The following is a 27,671-nucleotide window of genomic DNA, read 5'->3' on the forward strand; positions in this document are numbered from 1 at the left end:
TTTTGTGAAATCAGCAACTATGTTCACACGTAGTTGTTTTTGGAAGGGTGTCTGAGCCTATGCAGTGATTTTTACTACCAAATTGTCTGACACTCTTGATATTGCATAAGCTGATAAAACATACCCAACATCCAAGTTTTAGTTAATATAGGATTTATTTTGACGTTATAACATCTCCGATAGGTGCTGTTTGACCTGCTGATGTCAGTGTTCAACCCACAAAACATGTTTTCAAGTTACGGTCCAATAGCTGGCCATGGCTTCTTTTCTAGAAATACTACCTCCGTTTTGAACTGCATTTGTTTTATCAAATCTGGGTGCCTCCAAATAGGCTTAAGATCCACAGAGTTCCGCCATTCAGGTTAAAAATATAATTCCGAGTTACACTTGCAGGAGGGGTATGGGGGGGGGGGGGGAGGGGACACTTATGGGACAGTTAACTTAACCTTGTTGCTGCCTATAGCTGATGCACTCTGTGACACAAATACTTCCTCATTCCGGGTTTGAAGGAAGAAGCACTGGATGAGGGAATGGGATGGAAAATGACCCGGAGCGCATAGGCTATAGGCCGTGACAAGGGTAAGTTAACTGCAGAGCTCTGAGAGAGCCTAAGCGTTTTGAGTCCTATGGGAGAAAAGCGCTATAGAAATGTTATTGTATTATTATTGGGATGAGCCGAAAGTATGGACTATAGAATGCAAAAGACAAAAAGAAGACTATTACCAATGAGTTTAGGTGATTCTCACACTGTTCCCCATTCACTGTTCTCTTCCTGCTGCGGTTCCTGTAGCCTGTACATTGTACCACATCTTGTTCTGCCTTCTTCTGGCTCTCTACACAGGTCTTGGCATAATCCTGACTGGGATAAACTAAAGTGGGGAAAATATGGGCAAGTCAGAAGTGTAGAATAGATAAGATTAAACAAATAAAAAAGACCAAAGTCTTCAAAACCATTATCAACATCACTAATCGCCCCCAGTGGAAGCTCGGCATTATTTATCTTCTCTGATAATGCACATTTTCATGGTTCATTCTTTGACCAGCAGCAATTTTTTTCAGTGTTCATTAATTTTACTGGTTCTTAAAGGGAACCTGAAGCGAGTAAAATTATTTAAAATAAAGACATAACGTAGCTGCAAATGATTATATACTAACCTTACTGTCAGTTCCTCTCAGAGGCTCACCATTTTCTTCTTACAGTGATCCCTTCCGGTTCTGACAATATTTTGTCAGAACTGAAATACACCAGTTTCTGTCAGTTATATATCAGCAGCTGTTAGTTACAAATGAATATGCAAGGTAATGTCCATGTTTCCCTATGGCTCAAGTGGGTGATATTACAGTTTAAACAGTGTGCTGACCAGTTATGGGGTAATGGCCATTTTTAAAATGGAGGACTGAGAATTCCATTGATCACAGTGGACAAATGGGACGCAGGAGAGGAGAAAGAGATTGATGAGTAGACTACACAGTAGGTAAGTATGACCTGTGTATGGTTATTTTGACTTTTTATTTTCAGTTCAGGTTCTCTTTAAGGGATAAACCAGTGATATTGTCCTTCTCAGAGGAAGTGATCTGATTCCAGAATGTCATCTTAGATAATTTATTGAAGGTTAACATTGATTATCAACTCATGGGAGATTGACATGAAAGGTTAATTAAATTTGGTTGATGCATGGTAACCTGACCGATGTAATAAATTATATATGAACTGTTATCTAAGGTTTTAGTTGCTTTATAACCACTTCCGGACCGTGCTGGTTGAAATCTAGGCCCTGTTTGGTACCAGTTATTCCTGCCAGGATGTAGATTGCAATCATCCCTGCTGCACGCTACCGTTGATCGCACCACTCTCCCACTGCTGCAAGCCACTCGCTCTGCTGTCATACTGACTCCCCAAGCTGGTCAGGAGCAGATTTCAATGGCTCCTGAACTTGTGATCAACCAAACAAAATGGCCATCAAAGCCGGAAGTAGGTTGATGTACAGTATGTCCACACATAGAAAATACATCCATACACAAGCAGGCTGTATACAGCCTTCCTTTTGAATCTCAATAGATCCTTTGTGTGTTTACCCCCTGCAGCTCTCATCCACTGAAGAGTGACAGGCTGATTGTTTCTTCCTGCAGACAGCTCTGCCCAGTGTCTGTAATTCCTCAGCATGTGACGGCCCAGGCAGCCAGCTCCTTTCACAGCCTAACAGAGGACGATTTATCCGGCTTGTAAAAGATAAGCGAGCAATGAGGCTGCCTAATGTAAATAACTCACACGGGAGTGTGCATAGAGGGGGCCGTGCATAAAAGAACAACACTGAAGAGTTGGCAGCCTTCCAGACACAGGGCCACAAATCCGACAGGGGAAAGATACGTTGATTTATTACAGAGACAGTGATAGTAGAAAGTGCTGCAGTAAGCCAGAGCACATTAGAATAGGTTTAGGAACTTGTAGGATGGTAGAAAACAGGATGAAATTTTTGTTACAGCGTCTTTAAACCTCCTACCTGAGGTAAGATTGTTCCATTACCCAAGTTTACCCATTACATACCACATTGGGGCACCTTCACAGATTTTGTGCACTGTGCAGTCACAGGAAGCATATGAAAAGAATAAGATGTATGTTTATAAAAGAGTGGGTCGAGACTGTATTAGGAGTCTGAATTGCTATATTGTAGTCCATTTACTGCAATGTGTCAAAAGGGTAGTGAGTGTGTGCCTGAGAATAGGTAAAGGTTGTTTTTGGATCTTAAAAACCTGTTTAATTTGACAAAAGTATTAATTTAAACAAAAATCTATCAGGAAATGGAAACATCTAATATTACGATTGTACATTGGTTGGGGGGTAAAAAACCCATTCTTTTATTCCTACACACACACACACACACACACACACACACACACACACACACACACACACACACACACACACACACACACACACACACACGGCAGAGAATATAAAAATGCACACAACTACCAACTTACATTTGTAACCAGAATCCAGCTCAAATGCACTGATAATTTTCATCAAGCCATCAACCAGCAGCTTGAATCTGGGACTTTCTTGGAGGCTTCTATAATAGGAAAAAGAACACACTTTGAAAATCAGAGAAAACTTAGTGGGCTAATGGAACGTTTAGTATATTTGCAAAAATGCAACAATTTAAAACCATATACAAACTGTTTGAGGGATCATGGAATAGAAATTCTTATAAGTCTGCAACTGTTTGAAGCATTATTCTGCTCTGATGCCAATAAAATTACAAATTAGATCATAAAAAAACAAAACAAAACAGGCAACCAATTGTGTTTGTTTTTTTACAATTTTAAATTTTTTATAAGGAAGTTATAACATTGACAAAAGTAGCATGGAATTCATTATATACCTTTTATGGATGTGTTGTATTGTTCACTAAAGGTTCAGCTGAAAGGAGGACCTTAAAGCAAATCTGTGTCAAAAATAAGTTTAAACTGAAAGCATGTATTCTCTTCCCAAACTCGACTGGTAAGATCAAAACTAGAAGAGTTTGGGAAGCTGCCCAATAAAGAAGGATTACCAGTTGTAATAGACAACTTCTTAATTGCAGCTCAGCAGACTACTGGGGTGCAAGAAGTTAGACTTTCCATAGGGGCAGTTTTTAATATGGTACCTTTTAGTAACTTCTTTCTTGCACATGGGGCACTGGGCCCGTCCTTTCTTCTTACCGAGAAGCTGCAGCATGCAAAACCTGAGGAAGAAGATCACATTTCAGGATTGAAGACAAGAACTGCCCCAATAGAACTAGCTCAGACAGGTTTCCCTTTCCTGAAATCAAGGAGACTTTCACGGAATAAAGGAATCACAACTACAAACACATAATAGCAAATACTGTTTTAAGGAGGCAAAGTTTGGTTTTGCATAGCATATTTAGTAAAGGGATGGGGGTTCCTTTTTAGCCCCTTACACACACTTAGGATTTCTGGTTCACCATGAGCTTGATGAATAATTTGTAACTCTGGGTGTTTCATGTCCTACCCCATGGAGCCATATTAATCCATTCCATGCGCTGAGGAGGACCAACCAGTCTGAAACAGTTTGTATGCATGTTGGATTAGTGTGGCTCTGTAATATTAACAAACTAACACATATGGCATTCCAGTGACTCTGGAGGTGTGTCTGGCTTTTAGGGAAAACAAAGGGACAATTTACAGGTTTAGCAGTGATGCATTGTGGGACAGCTCATATGCTCACTCCAACCTGAATGGTAAAATGGTAAATACCTTCTGTTTTAAGAAGGCACATTTCCTTTTTGCACAGCATTTTAAAGAGACACTGAAGCGAAAAAATTATATGATATAGTGAATTGGTTGTGTACTATGAATAATTACTAGAAGATTAGCAGCAAAGAAAATATTCTCATACTTTTATTTTCAGGTATATAGTGTTTTTTCTAACATTGCATCATTCTATAATATGTGCACATTACACAACACTCAGCATTTAAAATGAGTCTTTCAGAGCAGTCTGTCAAGTAATGACCTCTCCTCTAGCAGAGGAAAAGTAAATAGTCCAGGAACAGTTGAGATAATAAAAGTCAGATAACAGCCCCCTCCATGACTAACTTAGTCGGAGAGTTAATGGCTTGTTTGCATAGAGATAACAACTGGAGTTTCTCAACTCTTCCTGTACTGGAAACAATTACACTGATGTATCTGATCTTAATGTTTTATTTCTTAGCTGTGATACACATACAAATCATAATATCATTTTTTTTTCGCTTCAGTGTCTCTTTAAGTAGGTATTATTGGTCCCTTTCAGCCCCTTCCACACTCCTAGCAGTTCTGGTTCACCACAAGCTTGCTGGGAAATCTGTAACATACTAACAAGAAGAAACATTTTCTGGTGCAGTAACTGCCAAAGACTGCAGCTGGCACTGACGCTGAAACATCCAACTAGGGAGAATGCTCTATAAACAACACACATAGCCATACAGCAATTACCTTGCAGAAATAAGAAAAGCACAACACCAAAGTCGGCCATAAATAAACGCTGCACGTGTTAACCACCCTTTTTTTCAAGAACACTGCTCTGAAATGTATGCATCTACGTCATTTAAAACACAGAACCAGCTTTTCTCAGGACCCACTGCAATTTCTCTAATAAACATCAGATAAATAAGAGGAGCCTAATTTATAAAGGGTTTTGGTGTCTGCTATTTTTTTTGCTCTTTATGAGTCACTTAAAGAGAAACTCCGACCAAGAATTGAACTTTATCCCAATCAGTAGCTGATACCCCCTTTTACATGAAAAATCTCTTCCTTTTCACAAACAAACCATAAGGGGGCGCTGTATGACTGATATTGTGGTGAAACCCCTCCCACAAGAAACTCTGAGGACCGTGGTACTCCTGGCAGTTTCCTGTCTGTGAACCTTGTTGCATTGTGGGAAATAGCTGTTTCCAACTGCCAAAAAAGCATGCAGCAGCTACATCACCTGCCAACAGGCAAACACTGACTAAATCATTTATACATAATTATTCTAAAAATTAAGCACTTTTTTATTATATTATTTTCACTGGAGTTCCTCTTTAAAATAACCAAAGATGGTTGCAATGCAGCCCTATAGTCAAATCTTTACTTCGAAGAAGTACTGCTCCTGATTGCTAAGGTAAGTAAATTGGGCTTATGATCACTACATTAGGGGATACACAGTACCATAGTCCTCTGATTTTCAACACCACTTCACCAAGGAAGAAAGTCTATTCCCACTTGACCTTCATTGAGCCACTAAGACCTCCAAAGGCTCTTGTTAGTGGAGAGGTGAGAGTGGCATACTGGTCCACATTCCATAACACAGAATTGCAGACTATGGTGCACGGAGCTGGAACACTGACCCACCTCCATCATTTTGTGCTACAAAGATGCCGGGTGCGTTTCTCCAGTCTCTTCACGGTTAAGATTATCTTACTCTCGTAAACAAGATTTGACTCTAGTAATCAATATTTGTACACTCCCTCTATACAAAGAAATACTACAAATCTGTAATGAAGGCATCTTTCCATTTTCTTGGGAGTAAGCAGAAGTTAAGCTAATGAGGCCTGCGACAGACATACCTGCAAAATATATGATCGCATCTTGTGGTAACAGGCTCCTTCATCAGGTCCAGGCTGTTAAGAATAAATAGATAAAATGTCATCTCTCATAACTAGATTTACTGAATGTAATGGCTGCTGGGAAGGATGCTGCAATCCAAACACACAGAACATTAGTGCTTTGCAAGTAGCATCCCCAACTGAAAAAGCCTTATCTAAATACATAGACCATTTAACAGAATGAAACAAGACAGAGTTAGGCCTTGTTCACATTGGGTGCGCTGAAAAACGTGTAAAAGCGCATGATAAAAACAATGTATGTGCTTGTGCACGCTTTAGTGCGCGTTTCAGTGTGTTGCGCATTTTTTAAGCATGTTTTGCTTATTGTAGCAGTTGTCAATAAAGCTTTGTTTTCATATGTAAATGTATGTTTATTCCAAATAGGGGTAAAAAATGCATGTGCTTCTATGCGTTAAAAAAGCGCACCCATTACACCTGCATTGATGTGCGTATTAGAGCTCACCGCATAGAAATGCCTCCAACACTACGTTTTTGTAATGCAGCTCAGCGCAGTGCATAGATGTGAACAAGGCACAATTACATGGGAAAATCAATAACTTGCAGAACTCACAGGGCAATGCGCTCTGAAAAGCGCACAGAAACGTATCTAATGTGAACGAAGCCTTTATATAAACATTTCTACATGAATATATTAAATAACTAATCACCACATGTCTTTAGAGCAAAATGTTTTGAGGTATGCCTTGTGTATGGGAATCATAAGATCCGTCTGGTCTGCTTCAGAAATGCACACTATATAAAAAACAATTGTATATTGAGATCATCAAATTGCCAGAAGACTGACGAGATTTTTTTATCCGGTAAAGTGTTAATTCACAATGCAATATGGTCATTCTATTTTGATTCCATTGTGTGTTTCAAAATAAAAACTAATGCCATCATTTTCAACAAAGAAAAAGGTCTTTGCAAGCTCTTCATTTTTAATCAAATGTAAAATGGATACTGTATAGAATAGAATGTGACAGTAAAGCTTTTTTCCAGCAATTTCAATGTTAAAATAATGACTTGAGTGCAGAATCAATATAAGTACCCGTATATTCCGGCGTATAAGACGACCCCCCCAACTTTTCCAGTTAAAATACAGAGTTTGGGATATACTTGCCGTATAAGACTACCCCTCTTTCAATGCAGACCAAATGATAATAAAAAAAATCATATACTGGTGATATGTGTGAACACATACTGGTGCTGTACTGTATGTGGTACCCAGCATATAACAGTATATAGTCAATTGACTGGTTCGATTGGCCAACTCTCCCTAAGTGGATTGGTCAGCGCTCCCTGCCTACCTGTTTATCAAAGCGGTCTGGAAGAATAGATCGCGCTGTGCCCATAAAACACGCCTCTTTCACCCTTCTGACCTGCCCTTGTATCCTATTAACCTCCTTCTCTGCCTCTCAGATCTCGCACATGTGTGCCTGCGCCACTTCACTACAGTCCTCAGCAGCGAGATCTGAGAGGCGGTAACGGGACAGGGCATATCACCTGGCATCAATGACACCCGAGGTATAAGACGAACCCCAACTTTTCAGAAGATTTTCAAGGGTTAAAAAGTAGTCTTATACGCAGGAATATACTGTACCAAGTCATCCATGGGCATCATTAACCTTCCTGGTGGTAACTAAGAGTCAGGCTTGGGATGTAAAAATGCATCCAGGAGAGGTAATCCAGAGCCTGACTCGGGGTAGCCGCCGGGAGGTATGGGTATCCACTGCCCAGTGCAAAGTTTCATTTAAGGTTTTTAAAATGACTGGTTTCATTTCCATAGTATCGCTTATACCTACAAAACGACATTCTTCAAGTGGACCTGAACTCTTGCACTGGACAGAAGGAAAACCTATATAAAATGCACCCTGAATGTACTTAGAGAGTTTAGCCTGAATAAGGGCTGTGGAGTCGGTACAAAAATCTTCCGACTCCAACTCCGACTCCTCAGTTTCTGAAACCACGACTCCAACTCCGGGTACCCAAAATGGCTCCAACTCCGACTCCTCGACTCTGACTCCTTAGTCTAATACTTAACAGGGCTGTGGATTTTGTACAAAAATCATCCGACTCAGACTTCTGAGTCCGACTCCTCAGTTTATGAAATAAACGACTCCGACTCTGGGTGCCCAAAATTGTCCTGACCCCGACTCCAACTCCGACTCCACAGCCCTGCTAATTACCCCTCATCTGTGACTAAACACAAGTTGTAATTTGATCCCTTAGCTGTGTGAGCTGACTGCCATGGCAGAGAGGTCATTTGTAAACACAGGATGTTAAGAATAGGTCCGCTTCAATGAAAGCAGGAAGTAGACACACTGCAGATTTATTGTAAGATTTGTATCAGTTATAACAAAGAAATGTTTTTCTTTAAAAAAAAAAAAAAAATCATTATGCTGTTATCTTTCAGAGCTGATAAAGTTTTGAGTTCAGGTCTGTTTTCAATACGTTAAGATGACAAGTGAATTTCCAAGCGGCTGTTTTACAGTAAGTATTTGTAAAGACGTCCCAGTTATTCTATTAGCATTTTGTTAAATAAGTGACAGAACTCTCTGCATATCCCGCTGACACGTTGCACTAAGCCGGCACGCGGGCCTTCACACTGCTTGCTTCCTCTGAACTACGTGAATGAAACAACTCCATTTAACTTACAGAAATCAATCACGCTAAAGAAACATTTCTTTACAGGGCGCCCTGTGATAGCGTCTGAGAAACAGGAAGACAAAATAATCTCTCGCCGACTTCTGACAAAATGTTGGCTCTGGGAAACATCTCATAAGTAAATACCATTTCATCAGTATATGTTCCTGGGCAATGGCAGTGAAGCACGATTTGTCTTGTGTTCAGGCTCCACTGGCCAGGATTGCTGCATAGAGATCGGAAGCAGAATATCAAAAAGCTGAGACCGCTGGGCAGATTTTACAGAAAAAGCTAATTACTCTAACAGCAAGATCACTGGAGGCGCGAAATGCTGACCATCCTAAAGAACAAAACGCGAGGAGAGACTACACCAGCAACCTGAGAAGTCAACACGATTTATACTCAAATGTAAACCAGGAATTTTAAAGCCAAATTGTGGGCTAAATTTAAATTTCAGTTTATAGTAATGTCCACCCAATGTGCATAAAAGGCTCTCCTCTCTCCACTCCACCCCAGTCTGCAGTCAAAGAAACAGGCAGAAGTAGGGGCCAGATCACATGGGCGTCCAAGTCAAATGTATTTATGCAAGCGAACAGAAAATTTTTGACAGCTATCAGCGTTTTTGATTCTCACAGAGGAACAGGGAGGTGTGGTGGTACAAGATCCTGGAAGCAAACTGTTGCTTCCAGGGTTACCTCAAACAACAGAAAAATAGGGTTTATAAAACGCGGTGTTTCCTGCTGTTTACCATAATTTGCACAAACACCAGCATTGGTGTTGCCCATTCATTTGAATGAGCAGAACTTAAATGACAAGTGTCACGACTGGCAGTACATGACAGGCAAGCATCTATGTGAACCGGCCCTAACAGGCAGTGTGTTGGCAGTAGCAACGGTCAACAAGAACCAGTGTGTTAGTGAAAGAATAAAGTTTACCCTCAGTTTACATTCAGGATAACTAGGCTTACCTATTCTCTCAGGTATATATGGGAGGGTTCGGTTTCATTAGTATACAGCCAAATATACTGTTCAAACTAATTAAAGGAACACTGTTTAATTAGAGCATGGTATGAAATCAATGAAACGTCTGAGATATTGATCTGGTCAGTCAAGTAGCAGAGGCGATTCAGTTTCAGCTGCTTTGATGTTAAAGGGATACTTAAAGGAGTTATCAGGCTTTTAATAGCAATACAAGTGCTACTTACCCAGGGCTTCGTCCAGCCCCTAGCTCCCAGCATGTCCCACGCCGCAGCTCTTCCTGCAGAACTACTGCACCTGCGCAGTATGCACCGGTCCAGGTGGCGGTGATTGACAGCGCCGATCGCACAGGCGCAGTACAGGCCCACCTCCAGGTCAGCCTAATGTCATCACCGCGGCCCGGGAGGCAGAGGCGGCAAACGGCTGCGGGAAGAGCTGCGGCGTGGGACATGCTGGGATCTTGGGGCTGGACGAAGCCACGGGTAAGTAGCACTTATATATTTCTATTAAAAGCCTGATAACTCCTTTAAGCCTTTCCAAAAAAAAAAAAAAAAAAATCAGTTTTACTCACCTGGGGTTTCTACCAGCCTCAGCAGCTGTCCTGTGCCCTTGCAGTCACTCACGGATCCTCCGGTCACCTGCCACCAGCTAGTTTCGGTTCACCGACAAGCCTGGCCTCGCGCATTATTGCCTGCGCAGGACGCTATTGCGGATGGGAATGCATAGAAGGAGACATGTGGCCAGGCCTGGGCAGGAGCAGTAGGCCTGTCAGCCGGAAATGAAAGTAGCTGGCGGCGGAAGACAGGAGGATCCGTGAGTGACTGCGAGGGCACGGGACGGCTGCAGGGGGCTGGTAGAAGCTCCAGGTGAGTAAAACTGATTTTTTTGGAAAGGCTTAAAGTGAACCTCCAGACTAAAAATCTACTCAGCAGCACTGAAAAGGCTTGGTGTTTCTTTAACAGTTTCACAGAATCAAAACTTTGTTTTTGTTACCCAAGCTTCATTTTAGCACAGAAGCTAAGCTCCGCCCCATCAAAGAAATCTGCCCAGGCATTTTTCCCCTGGTGCTGTGCAAAGCATGATGGGATTTCTGATTAAGTTGTTCTCGTTGCCTAGTGCACACAGCTGGGAGGGGTAATCAGGACAAAGGACAGTTGGAACTGTGTCTCGTGTTCCCTGTCACTTCCTTTCAACCAAACAGATGGCTGCCCCATGAAATCACAAACAATTGCCTGTTCTTTTAAAACAGGGTGGGTAAGAGATTATATTACCTATCTATTTTAATTAGCATAACTAATGTAATTAATTAATAAGTATGTTTGTTTAGGCTGAAGTTCATCTAAGCATTCCTCTCACAAAATAATAAGTACACTACACGGGCAACAAGATGACGATTAAAAAAGGAATGGTTTCACGGGTGGAGGCCACTGACATTTTTACTTCCTCATGTGCCAAGAGTATGCAGGAAGATCCTGGAGAAACGAGGAATTGATAAGATTGACTGGCCCCCACACTCGCCTGACCTAAATCCAATAACACCTCTGGGACATTGTGTCTTTGTCTATCAGATATCACCAGCTGCATCTCACACTGTCCAGGAGCTCAGTCACTCCCTGGTCCAGATCGGGAAGGAGATAATCCAGGACCGCATCCAGCTCATAACCACCAGAAAAAAAAAATGCCCCTAGACTGTAAAAGGTACAAAACACAGTGACTGAATATGCTAGCAAGAAGTTTTAAATCAGGATTCATTTATTGGCTAACTAAAAATACTACTGCTGAATATGGTAGGGATAAGATTGTGAGCTCCTCTGAGTGACAGTTAGGGCCCTTTTACACTTAACCTCCCTGTTATGAATATTTCCGGACTTTACTGTCTGAAAGCGGTGCAAATAGATAGATCTGCTCTGCATCAGCCCTGCACATTACACACCTCCCATGGATCAAAGTCAGTAATATCTTTATAAAGATTAAAAGCCTTGCTGATAATCTCCTATGAAGAGATGGACTAGTCCAAAACCTGTCGCTTCTGTCATATTTCTACTACCTACTGTAAGTGACCGCAACATAGGAGAAAAGTAATTTATGCCTCATTTTACTCTGGAAAAAAAAAAACGTACTTCTTATTTGTCTATGTTTGCACATATTATAAAATTTTACAATCTTTCGCCATAGTGCCCCTTTAAATTTGTAATGCAAGTACACAACATTATTGATCTGAACTTCCTTGAACCGTATTCTAAAAACAGCTTTAGGCAGTGGACAGTAGTTATGTATAGGACGGAAAATATACATGTTCTGATGCACCGATCGGTAGAATCCAACAACAAATGTTACAGCAATTACAGTTACAACAATCTTATGAAAGCAACGGATAGCCAAACCGTTGGCATTTTTACAGTGGTATTAAAGGTAACTGTCTCCTTATTCTTATCAACAAAGGTTTCCTTTAATAAACTGGTGTAACAACATCTGGGGCCATTTTCAATGTGGTGCCTGAAGTTGAAGTAGAACATGAACAATACTGTAAGCATTTCTAAGCTTACATTAAACCTAAAACTGTTGAACACTATTTAAAATGAATCCTTGGTGGTTCCCTAAACAAATGCACCTGCCATATCCGCAATCACATTGAAAACTTTAATTGCTAGTAAGTAATCATAGCAAATGCTCACTGCTGACCACAGACACAACACATCAATATGCGGTTTACCACAAAGAACAGCGAATAAAATATCATCTCTCAAGCTGTTCCACGCTCAAACAATATCTGATAATTAAGGCCAGAGGTTAATCATATCTTTTCATCTGATGGGTCATTGGAAAACCAGAAAATAGTGCTGGGCAGACACAATCTGAAAGCTGCTTGCTGCTTGACCCATCGACAAACAAACTCTGGGAAAGATGCTGACACAGTGCCATCTATTGGTTTCAGCATATACCAGGAAAAGACAATTGTTAAAATAGCTATTCAAACATTTATTTTCTCTTCTACATTATACAGAAATCATGTGGACTTTACTTTATGCTGCGCTTAAAACAAAAAAACCTGTTTAAATCATAAAAACAAAGAAAAAAAAATTCTTGTGCAGCAAAGCAAGAGATTATGGATAATCCATACTCCAAACAGAGTACTGTTGCTTTAATAAAGTTTTAGAACATTCAATTACAAAACACGCACGCACGCACGCACACACACACAAATCTATACTAATTTTATGAGAAAGGACTTTCCTTTTTGGGCAATCCCTTTTATTCATCCCTACACAGTGCATGACGGCATATGTCAGGTGCTGCTGCACACATGCTAGATTCTCAGCAGATGCCGCCCCAAACAGCTACCTCAGCATAGAACCTTTTTAGCTCTTGTGCTAAACAACAATGAACAATGAAGCCAGTGTTTTTGGCACACAGGATGCATAATGCATCTCAGATACCCATTGACTGCAATATAACTTTCTAGCTATTGGGTGCTAGGGGCATGAAATTCGGTGCCAAACGCTCAGCTCTCTTATAGCCAATCCTACATTTTGTGCTAAAAACTGTTGGAGCTGAGGGGGAAGCAGCGGGGATGGAGGAGTTTGGCTACATTGGAGCCCAACTCCTATAAAAGCAATGAGAGTGTTTGTACGCACGCACGCACCTACCTCTGTAAAAGTAGCTCCGTTAATATCCTGCATTAAAAAATAAATAACAGCCTGTCACTCTGCAGCTGAATATACTTCAAAAAGTGGCAATTTGCTTGAAAGCACAGTTTGGCAACAAAGGTCATGGTCACCTGACCCTCCACAGAAATGAACACTACTGCACCTTTCGAACTGGATCACCTTGGCCAGCACTGCCAGATGTCAGCAATCAGGATCCTCAGCAGTGTCAGCCATCACTGCCAGTTTATTTCACGAAGAACTGGGCCATCACTGCTGAGCCTTCACCTCCCTCTGTCCATACTTCAGTTCAGGTGTTTTTTGTGGCTACACTTTCTATTGGTATGAAGATCTTGATGGCCACACTTGTTTTATGAGCCTTATGAGATGGGCCCCAAGGCAATGAAGGGCGCCAAAGGTAGTAGGCAAGGGAAAGGGTGTGAACACTGGTGGGGCCACCATCAAAGTTTTGCAGGGGGGCCCTATGAATTGAAGTTACAACACTGATGCAGAGTATAACTGCCACTTGTTAACCACTCCTTGACCCATACGCAATTACCGTATTTTTCCAACTTATAAGAGGCACCAAAAAACGCCCATTTTCTAGGCATTCTTGCATTGAATGCGTACTCGATCACGTACACTATCACGTACACGTGTATGCAATTTTTGTCTCACTCTTGGGGGTGAAAAAAAGAGGAAAAAAATATGGTAACTTTTTCTCCTGAGTTCTCTCCTAGTAGAGAACTTTCATATTCTCTTTAAAATAACTTTTTGAATTGTAAAAGTACCCAACAAATGGTGAAAATGTACTACAAAATGTATTTTGAGTGTTTTATTGCTTGCTGGTGGATTAAGGCTGCTTTCACAGTAAGACGTTACAGGCGCACGTTAGTGCAGCCTGTAACGCAGCCCACTGCACAATGAAAAATCAATGGGCTGTTCACAGTGCCCACGTTGCGTTACATTGTAACGCTTCACGTTATTTCAAAGTGCTGCATGCTGTGCGTTCTATGCGGCTAAGTCACGTTAGACTGCTTGCAGATGCTCAGTAGTATTTGAGGAGGAGGAGGTCTCCCCCTCGGCCAGGCACATGGCTAATTAATAATCACTGCATGGTGTGACGTGCAGTGTTTACTTCCTGGAGGGCCGCACTGTGCGGCGATTGGCTGGCGGGACCACGTGATGCCACATGCGTCCAAGAGTACACATCACGGCATCACAGGACTTATGAAGAGCCGCTTAACGCGGCTCGATCTGACATCCAGCTTCTACCACACTATGCGTTGCGTTAGGTGCACGTTATGCGACCTTAACGTAGCATCTAACGCAACGTCTTAGTGTGAATGTAGCCTAAAGGGGCATTTTATGACAATGTGTGAAAATATCACCTAGAAGATAAAGTGAAGTGCATATGGGCTTGTGTGTTAAACACTGACACAAAGTGCAGTTAGCTTTTGCCATAAACATCACCATTCAGATGCATTAGACAGCAACTAAACAATGGCATATCCCTGTAGGTCAAGTGAATAATTATGTGGTTAGCAGTTTTTTCTTTAAATGTGAAAATACATTTTTACATATAAAGTGTAAGTCATTTTGTGTAAGTGATTAACTGTGCTCTCATAGGAAATACATTTAATAAACTGACTTCAGTTCCACTTAAAGCCCAAATGGAGTGGTGCTTTATATATGGGAGACCTCTTCTCCCCTCCCTACCTTTCATACGTGTCTAACACACCCATAGCACACCCCCTCTGGTTGAGTGCGGTGACCCCCCCCTTTTCCTTCATATATTTTTAATAGTTTCAAAATGCTGAACAAACTGGACCTAAGCTCTTGAGCACCCTTACTGGGCAATGAAGCCATCCATCACATTGCCCCTATTTTAAATGTGTACTGTCATTTTAAAAAGGGAATGACCAGGCTAGATTTAAAAAAAAAAAAAAAAATTCTACTTGCCCAGGGCTTCCTCCAGCACCTGGCAGCCGCTATTTCTCTCGCTGCAGCTCCGCACTCAGCCGCTGGCTCTCGGGCCCAGAGGGTGCAGAAGCCAACCTCGCCAGGTCATCCTCTACTGTGCCAGCGCGAGCGCCGCTGTCAATCAAGTCATCAAGAGGGACATAGCGGCTGCCAGGGGTTGGAGGAAGCCCCGGGTGAGTTGATTTTTTTTTTTTTTTTTTTTTTTTTTACTATCGTGGACATTCCCTTTAAACATATCAACAAATGACATAGCTGGGGAAAAAAAAGAAAAAAAGACTGCTGTACACTGAAAGGGAACCTGAAGTAAGAGGACTATGGAGGCTGCCATATTTATTTTCTTTTAAAGAGAATCTGAAGCTATTTTTTTCTCTCTTTTCAGCCTGCAGTACTCTTCAATAGTAAACTGCTGAGTACATCCCCACTGCAGAACGAGCATTTAACCACCAGAAATGTGCTAAATAGTTTACACGACCCAACAGGTCGCAGAATTTCCTACCAGGAAGAGGCAGAGCTACAGTACACCAGTCAATCGCTGCCTATTCCGACCCTTTTAATAATTATGCCGCCCCATTAAGCGCGTTTGTGCATCAATGTGAGGAGTCTCACACCCTCAGAGTCTCACAGCTGCAGAGGCTAATCTGAGGGCCATGCTGCGCTGTACGATCCTGTGCGCGCTACCAGCCCACCCTGCTCCGTGCAGAGATCTATCCTTGGAGCAGGGTGGCGCGCTGGAGCATGCAGCATGCCTGCACCCGTGGGCAGACTAGAGCCGCGACCCAGAAGTTGTCACAGGGGTCACAGCCATCTTATACAGGAAGAAACTGACTTTGTTAATCAGCAATTACTGGAGGAGAGGCGGGTGAGCGGCGGTTCCATTTATTCAAGGCTAAAAAGCCATATACAGGTCTTTCTCAAAAAATGTGCATATTGTGATAAAGTTCATTATTTTCTGTAATGTACTGATAAACATTAGACTTTCATATATTTTAGATTCATTACACACAACTGAAGTAGTTCAAGCCTTTTATTGTTTGAATATTGATGATTTTGGCATACAGCTCATGAAAACCCAAATTTCCTATCTCAAAAAATTAGCATATTTCATCCGACCAATAAAAGAAAAGTGTTTTTAAAACAAAAAAAAATTAACATTCAAATAATTATGTTCAGTTATGCACTCAGTACTTGGTCGGGAATCCTTTTGCAGAAATGACTGCTTCAATGCGGCGTGGCATGGAGGCAATCAGCCTGTGGCACTGCTCAGGTGTTATGGAGGTCCAGGATGCTTTGATAGCGGTGTTGGGTCTTGCGTCTCAACTTTCTCTTCACAATATCCCACAGATTCTCTATGGAGTTCAGATCAGGAGAGTTGGCCGGCCAATTCAGCACAGTAATACCATGGTCAGTAAACCATTTACCAGTGGTTTTGGCACTGTGAGCAGGTGCCAGGTCGTGCTGAAAAATGAAATCTTCATCTCCATAAAGCTTTTCAGCAGATGGAAGCATGAAGTGCTCCAAAATCTCCTGATAGCTAGCTGCATTGACCCTGCCCTTGATAAAAACACAGTGGACCAACACCAGCAGCTGACATGGCACCCCAGACCATCACTGCCTGTGGGTACTTGACACTGGACTTCAGGCATTTCCCTCTCCCCAGTCTTCCTCCAGACTCTGGCACCTTGATTTCCGAATGACATGCAACAGTTGCTTTCATCCAAAAAAAAGTACTTTGGACCACTGAGCAACAGTCCAGTGCTGCTTCTCTGTAGCCCAGGTCAGGCGCTTCTGCCGCTGTTTCTGGTTCAAAAGTGGCTTGACCTGGGGAATGCGGCACCTGTAGCCCATTTCCTGCACACGCTTGTACACGGTGGCTCTGGATGTTTCTACTCCAGACTTAGTCCACTGCATTCGCAGGTCCCCCAAGGTCTGGAATCGGTCCTTCTCCACAATCTTCCTCAGGGTCCGTCACCTCTTCTCGTTGTGCAGAGTTTTCTGCCACACTTTTTCCTTCCCACAGAGGTGCCTTGATACATCACTCTGGAAACAGCCCATTTGTTCAGAAATTTCTTTCTGTAGCTTGAGGGATTCACTGATGGCCTTCTGGAAAGCAGTCAGGTCGGGAGTCTTACCCATGATTGCGGTTTTGAGTAATAAACCAGGCTGGGAGTTTTTAAAAGCCCCAGGAATCTTTTGCAGGTGTTTAGAGTTAATTAGCTGATTCAGATGATTAGGTTAATAGGTCGTTCAGAGAACCTTTTCATGATATGCTAATTTTTTTAGATTTTTCATGAGCTGTATGCCAAAATCATCAATATTAAAACAATAAAAGGCTTGAACTACTTCAGTTGTGTGTAATGAATTTAAAATATATGAAAGTCTAATGTTTATCAGTATATTACAGAAAATAATGAACTTTATCACAATATGCTAATTTTTTGAGAAAGACCTGAGTGTGTATAATATATATATATATATATATATATATATATATATATATATTTATTTATTTCTTTCCTCCTTATTTGGCAACGCAGCAGTGAGGACGATTCAGGGAGTGAAAAGCTCCCTGCGACCAAGTCTTAGTTTCTGACAGCTCAGGGTCCACAGGACCGTTATATCGCCGCTTGCATGTGACCGTGAGGGAGGGATGATGAATCTACTGGCCAGGACCCGTCAGATGCCTTAGCAGGGTGCTCGGTTGGAAACATGGCTGCAGCTAGCAGCAGAGGTCAGAGGGGAGCCAGGCAAAGGCAAGTTGTGCAGCCAACGGTACCTCTCAGGCAGGAGGAAGCAGATGAGACTATTTGTGGTAACTGATTACCTGCTATCCTGCCTTTCATAGGGGCAAGAAGAACCTCAGTGCCCACTGAAAATGTTCAGCCTGTAGATTTTTTCCAGCTATTCATCACTGACGATTTGTTGCAGCACATGGTTTTTCAAACCAATTTACATGCGCAAAAATTTAGAGGACTCAAAGTGATCCTAGGCCCAACACTTAAAGAGACTCTGTAACAAAAAAAAACAAAAAAAAAAACCTGGGGGGTACTCACCTTGGTAGGGGGAAGCCTCAGGGTCCCAATGAGGCTCCCCAAAGTGTCCCGGAATCCTCCCTCGACAAGCCTGACAAGCGCTGATTTACTTACCTTTCCTGACTCCATCAGGGGCGCTGTTGCGGCAAACCGTACGGAGATAGGCAGAAATACCCGATCTCTGTCAGGTCCACCCTACTACGCATGCGCAGTAGAGCGAGCAGACAGCGATCGGGTATTTACACCTATCTTCGAGCGGAGAGCGGATACTGCGCCTGGAGCCGGTGAGGTAAATGTTTACATACCCGCTGTTCGGAGGGGCACAGCGGGACCGCCGTGGGACCGAGGAGGACGGGGGATGCCTCGAGAGGATGCGGAGGCTTCCCCTACAAAAGGTGAGTACCCCCCAGGGGAACTTTTTGTAGTAACAGGTTTTCTTTAATATAGGCATAACCCAACAACCAGAGATCTGCATGTATTGCATAGCAACCACAGAGGAAACCAAGCACAGCACATCTGCATGCAATTGGCGGATAAGGCCTGTGGAGTGAAGTGGTTACATTTATACAGGGTACCAAGAAGTAACGCAAGTGATTTAAGCTGCAAGCCTGGAGAAACTGAAGGACCGACTATCTGGAGAACAAAGTAATTTGGAAAGTGTGGTTCCACTTTTAAGAAAGTGACATCACTTACCATATAGGACACTCCAAATTTTTCTGCATGACAGATAACACATTGTGAACATCTTCGACATCTAGCTTAGTGCAAGACATTTCTTCTACTCATCTGAAAAGAATGTAAAAAAAACACTACGTTATGAACAGTTGCTTTCAATACCACAATACGATCTTTCGCTATTGGTTCTTATGACAGTAGAATGCGCTGAGCATCATGATCAATACTACAAGGAAGTGGGACAGTAATTGCCGGAGAATGGCTGAATTCCCACTAACCGTTTCGATCAGATGAATGGAATCAATCCATTTGTCGGATACATTCTCACGGCCGAGGCTTTCGCCATATACGAGAGCAGCCATACTGAACCTGTGCAGTAAGCCGAAGCTGCCAGACCACAAGTGGCTTCATGCTACTGCATGACATGGCGGCACTCACACAGATGCCAACTGTCAGAGGGTCCTGGCCAGAAGTGGTGTCAAAGTGGAAACAACTAGGAAACAAAGTTAGATACTTACCTAGGTAGAGGGTGTCTCTACCTAGGTAAGTATCTAACTTTGTTTCCTAGTCAGTACGGGTTTCTTTTAATCAGAAACACAATAGCTGCCAGTAAAGAGCAAACCAACATGCCCTATTGTGACATCACAAAAAGTTTTTAAAATTTAAAAACGCAAACCTGACGGGAGAGAATTCACTTCAAATTTGATGCTTACCAGATTATATGGAAGATTCTAGATAAAATAGAGCCATCCTTTTCCTCCATCAGTAAAAGTGCCTGGTCAAACAGATCTTCAGAACTACTTCCAAAGTACTGTATATACTGGACTATACGGCTAGAAACGCAAGTCTGATTCACTAAATAAAAGTATAAGGGTCGACTTGTACACGAGTCACAAGCAACATTGAACACACTGAGTAATGTGTGTACTAATAGTGACATTCTCATTTACAACAATTTACCCTTGTCAAAGGAAATGCCAAGAGATCACAGGTCTGAAAGTCCTGGCAACAACAATTAACAAGTAAAGGGGCAGTGGGAAAATACTGGGAGTCGTGGAGTCTGAGCAATTTTTGGGGCCTTGGTGCATTTTTCCTGACTCCGACTCCTAATAAATTTAAACTGTAATTAAAATAGAAAATATGATCAAATGTTCTATTTCTCAGATAATAGTCATCATAAATAATTTAACAAGTTTTAAATCAGGATGATCCCATTTATTTGCTAACTAAAAAGAATAAGCAAGCTTTCGGCCTTGCAGCCTTCGTCTGGCTTTCATCCTGTTTGTTTGCAGGCTGATGGAACAGACAGCTATATACATGCAACATCAAAAGGGAAAACATAGATTTTTTTCCAAGCATAAATACATGCCTTAAAGAGACTCCGTAACAAAAATTGCATCCTGTTTTTTATCATCCTACAAGTTCCAAAAGCTATTCTAATGTGTTCTGGCTTACTGCAGCACTTTATACTATCACTGTCTCTGTAATAAATCAATGTATCTTTCCCCTGTCAGACTTGTCGGCCTGTGTCTGGAAGGCTGCCAAGTTCTTCAGTGTTGTGCTTCTGCTATGAACTCCCCCTTCCAGGCCCCTCTATGCACACTGCCTGTGTATTATTTACATTAGGGCAGCTTCTCTCTTATCTTTTACAAGCTGGATAAATCGTCCTCTGAGCTGGCTGGGCTTTCACATACTGAAGAATTACAGACAAGGGCAAAGCTGTTTGCAGGAAGAAACGAGCAGCCTGAAACTTCAGTGCATGAGAACAGGGGGAAAGAAACACACAAATGATCTCTTGAGATTCAAAAGGAAGGCTGTATACAGCCTGCTTGTGTATGGATGTATTTTCTATGTGTGGACATACTGTACATCAACCTACTTCCTGTTTTGGTGGCCATTTTGTTTGTTTATAAACAAACTTTTTAAAACTGTTTTTAACCACTTTTAATGCGGCGAGGAGCGGCGAAATTGTGTCAGAGGGTAATAGGAGATGTCCCCTAACGCACTGGTATGTTTACTTTTGTGCGATTTTAACAATACAGATTCTCTTTAAGTGTAACAGAACATCTAAATGGGGTGAGAGGTTGTTAGCTCAGATAAGGATCCTTGTTTACACCATGCTCCCAGACCTGGGAGTTGGACCGGCACAGAGGTATCGTAAATTCTGAGTTCACAAGTTTAGCTATACAGGCTGAGAAAGAGTTTAAATATCATGCCTCATACCAATATAAAAAGTTTTTGTCCTTATTCAAGCCCTTGTCCACTGCTTTGAACCAATTTATAAATTTAGTTTCTGCTATTAAATCGATCATTTGACGTTTTGAAGCCACCCTTCAGGGCAGTGACACGAAGATCTAGGTTTTCCCTTTTAATGTAGCATGTCTATAGCTGTCTGTACCATCAGCCTGCAAACAAACAAGATGTAAGCCCGACGAAGGCTGCAAGGCTGAAAGCTTGCTTATTCTTTTTAGTTAGTCAAATGGTATCATCCTGATTTAAAACTTCTTGCTTTTACTGATGGCTAACACGGTACAATACCCTACTGCTACTATAAATAATTTATGTATACAGTAATAGCTGTGCTTAGTCCACAAAAATGAAATAAACCAATCAAAATTAGTTACTTGTGCTGCTTCAATAAAGTAGTCCCCGTACTTTTAAAGAGCACCCGAGGTGGGGTTCTGACCAGGGCTGTGGAGTCGGAGTCGTGGAGTCGGAGTCGTGGAGTCGGGCAATTTTGGGTGCCTGGAGTCGGAGTCGGGAAAAAATGCACCGACTCCGACTCCTAATGAATTTGTAACTGTAATTAAAATAGAAAATATGATGAAATGTTCTATTTCTCAGATAATAGTCATTAAAAATAATGTATATATACAGTAATAGCTGTGCTTAGTCCACAAAAATGAAATAAACCAATCAAAATTAGTTACTTGTGCTGCTTCAATAAACCAGTCCCCGTATTTTTAAGGTCAGATATACATATCTGATTGTGACTGTATATATGATGTGTACACAGAAATCTCTTATATATACTAAATAACATCTATGCTGTAAGAATAAAGCCTGATGTGTAGCTGTGTCACTAATAGAGATGGTCAATGAGATGGAAATAATTCTGCATTGATGCTGATTTATGCAAATGTATGCACTCCCTTTGCTGATGAAATCAAATAATTTGATATGTTGTTAAAATTTGGTTTGGTGACTACAAATTAAAGGGTACCTGAGACAGATGAAAAGTAAAGTTTTATACATACCTGGGGCTTCCTCCAGCCCCCTTCAGGCTAATCAGTCCCTCGCTGTCCTCCACCACCCAGATCTTCTGCTATGAGTCCTGGTAATTCAGCCAGTCAGCGCTGTCCGGCCGCATGCCGCTCCCACAGCCAGGAACATTCTGCACCTGCGCAATAGTGCTGCACAGGTGTAGTATGCTCCTGGCGGCGGAGTGTGTGCATGCGCACTACGCCTGACTGGCTCAAGTACCTGGACTCATAGCAGAAGATCCAGGTGGCGGAGGAGGACAACGAGGGACTGATTATCCTGAAGGCGCCTGGAGGAAGCCCCAGGTATGTATAGAACTTTAATTTCATCTGTCTCAGGTTTACTTTGTTACACAGTAGTACTATACTCTACATATGCACTCCCCACAGAGCTGCAGGGAATCCACTGAGAATGCTGTGCACATTGAACACAGAGGTGTTGTCTGTTTACAATCTCCTCATTCCCCTGCAGAGTACCTGCACATCATTCTTACATGTACCCACACTTACATTGCCTAGGGCCTGATAGATGTTCTTTGTTCCGGTTTGTACCTTTTACAAGTACTCTTACCAAGGACTAGTTTTAGTCTAAAGGGAATAAATATAGTAGTCTACATATCCTTCTCACTTCAGTTGTCTTGTAAAATTCCTAAGCGTTGGCAGTTAAGAGACGAATTTCATGTTACATACTTTTAATCAACAAAATTGTAATATGCAAATTAGAGGAGTCGGAGTCGTGGAGTCGGAGTCGGTGGAATCCTAAACTGAGGAGTCGGAGTCTGTGGATTTTTGGACCGACTCCACAGCCCTGGTTCTGACAATGCTATCCGCATACAGAGGGTGGGTCTGCCTATACAGCCCAGCCTCTGTTGCTATCCAGATCCCCTCTAAGTTCCCCCTGCGCTCTGCTATCCCCCATAAATCACAGCCGCGCTGTGTGGGCTGTGTTTACATCTGTACTGTCAGTCTGCGTGCTCCCCCGCCTCCTGCCTTGCTCCAGTCCCCGCCCGCGTCCCTTCCCTCCAATCAGCGGGGAGGGAAGGCACGCAGGCGGGGACCGGAGATATGGAGGAGGTGGGGGAGCACGCAGACTGACAGTACAGAGGTAAACACAGCCCGCTGTGACACACTGCGTGTCGGCAGTGCGGCTGAGATTTATCGGGGATAGCAGAGCGCAGGGGTAACTTAGGGGGGATCTGGATAGCAACAGAGGCTGGGCAATATAAGCAGACCCAGCCTCTGTATGTGGATAGCAGTGTCAGAACCCCACCTCGGGGTATAAATATCTGATTGTGACTGTACAGTATATATGATGTGTACACAGGAATCTTTTATATATACTAAATAACATCCATGCTGTAAGAATAAAGCCTGAGGTGTAGCCGTGTCACTAATAGAGATGGTCAAAGAGATGGAAATTATTCTGTGTTGATGCTGGTTTATGCAAATGTATGCACTCTCTTTGTTCATGAAATCAAATAATTTGATATGTTGATAACATTTGGTTTGGCGACTACGAATTAGAGGGTACCTGAGACGGATGAAAAGAAAAGTTTTATACATACCTCCTGGGGCTTTCTCTAGCCCCCTTCAGACCAATCAGTCCCTCGCCGTCGTCCTCCTCCACCTGGATCTTCTGCTAGGAGTCCCGGTAATACAGCCAGTCAGCGCAGTCCGGCCACTTGCTGCTCCTACAGCCAGGAGCATTCTGCACCTGCGCAATAGTGCTGCGCAGGTGTAGTACACTCCCGCTGGCGGAGTGTGTGCATGTGCACTACGCCCGACTGGCTCAAGTACCTGGACTCATAGCAGAAGGTCCAGGTGGTGGAGGAGGACAGCGAGGGACTGATAGGCCTGAAGGGAGCTGGAGGAAGCCCCAGGTATGTATAAAACTTTAATTTCATCTGTATCAGGTTTGCTTTGCTACACAGTAGTGCTACAGGGTGGGCCATTTATATGGATACACCTTAATAAAATGGGAATGGTTGGTGATAATTAACTTCCTGTTTGTGGCACATTAGTATATGTGAGGGGAGGAACTTTTCAAGATTGGTGGTGACCATGGTGGCCATTTTGAAGTTGGCCATTTTGAATCCAACTTTTGTTTTTTCAATAGGAAGAGGGTCATGTGACACATCAAACTTATTGGGAATTTCACAAGAAAAACAATGCAACCCTCTTCTCCCACTCTTCACACACTGATAGCAAAACCACAGGAGAAATGCTAGCACAGGCTTCCAGTATCCGTAGTTTCAGGTGCTGCACGTCTCGTATCTTCACAGCATAGACAATTGCATTCAGATGACGGTGTGGTATATGGGGTACAAAGATAGTGGGGACATTCTTCATCAATGGAAACCTCAAGGCCATTGGATATGCGAAATTGCTACATGATGATGCATTTCCCTCTTTATGCACTGAAGCTGGCATGTTCCCTGAGTTTTTCCAGCAAGATGGTGCACCACCACATTATGGGTGTCCGGTTGGAGCATTCCTAGATGAACAGTTTCCTGAAACTACGGATACTGAAAGCCTGTGCTAGCATTTATCCTGCGGTGTTGCTATCAGTGTGTGAAGAGTGGGAGAAGAGGGTTGCATTGACAATCCAACACAATGGGCAGCACATTGAACACATTTTATAAGTGGTTAGAAACTTGTAACTAACTCATGAAAAAATAAAGTTACGTTAAAACCAAGCACACCATTGTTTTTCTTGTGAAATTCCCAATAAGTTTGATGTGTCACATGACCCTCTTCCTATTGAAAAAACAAAAGTTGGATTCCAAATGGCCGACTTCAAAATGGCCACCACCCATCTTATATACGAATGTGCCACAAACAGGAAGTTAATATCACCAACCATTCCCATTTTATTAAGGTGTATTCATATAAATGGCCCACCCTGTATACTCTACTTATGCACTCCCCACAGAGCTGCAGGGAATCCACTGAGAATGTTGTGCACATTGAACACATAAGTGTTATCTATCACCCATAAACCTGGTTCAGATTGTGCATGAAGAATGTGTAATAGAGGAAGAATCCCCTCATTCGCCTGCAGACTACCTGCACATCACTCTTACATGTACCCACAGTTATATTGCCTAGGGCCTGATCCATGTTCAGATTGTGCATGAAGAATGTGTAATAGAGGAAGAATCTCCTCATTCCCCGGCAGAGTACCTGCACATCATTCTAACGTGTACCCACAGTTAAATTGCCTAGGGCCTGATAGATGTTCTTTGTTCCGGTCTGTACCTTTTATAAGTACTCTTACCAAGGACTAGTTTTAGTCTATGACTAAAGGGAATAAATATGGCAGTCTCCATATCCTTCTCACTTCAGTTGTCTTTTAAAATTCCTAAGCATTGGCAGTTAAGAGACGAATTTCATGTTACATACTTTTAATCAACAAGATTGTAATATGCAAATTACCGACTCCACAGCCCTGGAATAATTGCTGCACTTGGGGGCCTGGAGGAGTTATTGGCTGCACTTAAGGGACAGGAGGGGTCAATGGCTTCACCACCACGTGGATCAGAGCGTACTGCGCAGTAGTTCGGCGCCTGCGCAGTACGGTCTGGTCAACATGGCGGTGATTGACAGCGCAACTCGCGCAGGCGCAGTACAGGTCGGCCTGACGTCATCAGCATGGACCGGGAGGCAGAGGCGGCGAACGGCTGTGGGGAGAGCTGCGGTGAGGGACATGCTGGGAGCTTGGGGCTGGATGAAGCCCTGGGTAAGTAGCCCTTATTTTACTAATAATTGCCTGATAACTCCTTTAACATGACAGCCCTAACTAAAACGCAGCATCCCTGCGGCTGAACTCTAAATCCCCCCAAACTCCCCGGGGCACATTGCGGGGAGTGCTTCCGAGAGAGGCAGAGCTTTTGGCTGTAGCTCTGCTCCTACACGCGTCTATCAGCACACATCGCCGCCTCTCCCCGCCCCTCTCAGTCTTCTTTCACTGAGAGGGGTGGGGGCGAGGCGGAGATATGCGCGGATTGACGCGCATGGAGGCCTAGCTGCAGCTGAAAGCTCTGCCTCCCGGGGCAGCAAAATCCACGACCAAGAAAGTTGTGGATTTTGCAGGGGGGAGCTAGTTAGAGTTCAGCCACGGGGATGCAGCGTTTTAGTTAGGGCAATTATGTTAAAGTGATTTTTAATATAAAAACGATTTTTATAACACTTCAGTGTCTCTTTACCTTGGCTAGGTAGACTTATACTTGAGTCAATAAAAAAATCCAGCTTAAGAGGGCTAAGTGTTGGAATCGACTTATACACGAGGTCGACTTATATTTGAGGCTGTACAGCAGTTAGAAGGACAGGTGCATCACTACCGGGTATACACGAGTCCAAAGGCAGCAGCGATGCACTCATCCTTGGGACTATTCAGGTATTCTGAATAGGAAGGAACAGCCCGACACTCAGCAGAGTGTCGCCCGGGCTGCGGCCGGTCAGCCATTCCGGAGCGGGGCCTAGGAGAGGAGCCAGAACGCCGTCGTGGGACCTCCCGACCAGCAATAGATCAGATTTAGAACAGCCATTCGACTGAGCAGGTAAATAGCTTTACCGGCTGACACAACGGGCTGGGTGGAGAAGTGAGAAGGCTCTATACAATCCAGAGTCTTCCCTCTACTCTGGCAAGTATTAACCACTTCTCTACCACAGGGTTTTTCCCCTAAAAAAACACAGCAATTTTAACATTTTAGGGAGGCAAGGGTTAATGGGCTTAATGGGGGTAAAATGTATTTAAAAAAAAAAACCTAACTGATGCTGATCACTCACTAATGCTGTATTAGTTATCTGAGATCCTCTCACGAGTGATCTCAGTAACTGTAACAGCATAGTGACTGATTCAGTGTTTACACACATTCTGAATGAATGAGCACTGCCATTGGCTTTGGCAGTGCTCATTCAAACTTGTAAGCACTTTGATTGGCTGACCAGCGGGTGCCGTTCGCGACCGCAAATCCGCGTGCACGCGACCGCGCATCCGCGTGCACGCACGCAAATGCTCACAGCGGGAAAACAAACAGGAGATGCCTATCTACGCCCCTGTGCCCCAGGTGAATTTTAAAGGGGCGTAGATAAGCGTGGCAAGGGTTGCTAAGTGGTTAAACATGAAGTGAGATTTTTCATGTTAGGTTAATTTTAAAGGGACTCCGAGCTCTACTTAAAAAGTAAAATAGTACTCACCGGGGGCTTTCTTTAGTCCAGCGCTGGTCGGGAGGTCCCACGACGGCGTCCTGGCTCCTCTCCTAGGCCCCGCTCCGGAATGGCTGGACGGCGGCAGCCCGAGTGACACTCTGCTGAGTGTCGGGCTCCT

The 27,671-nt window shown here is 43.0% G+C and overlaps 1 protein-coding gene across 9 annotated transcripts in view; it reads right to left on the reverse strand.

Moving 5' to 3' along the window:
• The window catches only part of BRCA1 (BRCA1 DNA repair associated), a 243,881-nt gene that overhangs the window by 201,727 nt on the left and 14,483 nt on the right, over positions 1-27,671 (reverse strand). For 8 of the 9 annotated variants that reach the window (XM_068264418.1, XM_068264421.1, XM_068264423.1 and 5 more), the window contains exons 2-6: positions 19,101-19,193; positions 6,090-6,143; positions 3,648-3,725; positions 2,983-3,071; positions 724-869 (exon numbers count right to left, since the gene is read on the reverse strand). In XM_068264418.1, coding sequence (XP_068120519.1) covers positions 724-869; positions 2,983-3,071; positions 3,648-3,725; positions 6,090-6,143; positions 19,101-19,180 — 447 coding nt within the window. In that variant the 5' untranslated portion in view covers positions 19,181-19,193. Of the gene's footprint in view, positions 1-723; positions 870-2,982; positions 3,072-3,647; positions 3,726-6,089; positions 6,144-19,100; positions 19,194-21,706; positions 21,777-27,671 lie in introns of those variants that run through there. The other variant, XM_068264419.1, reaches the window with a different exon arrangement.

The sequence above is a fragment of the Hyperolius riggenbachi genome, chromosome 12 (genome assembly GCF_040937935.1).
Source record: "Hyperolius riggenbachi isolate aHypRig1 chromosome 12, aHypRig1.pri, whole genome shotgun sequence".
NCBI classification, from domain to species: Eukaryota; Metazoa; Chordata; class Amphibia; order Anura; family Hyperoliidae; genus Hyperolius; species Hyperolius riggenbachi.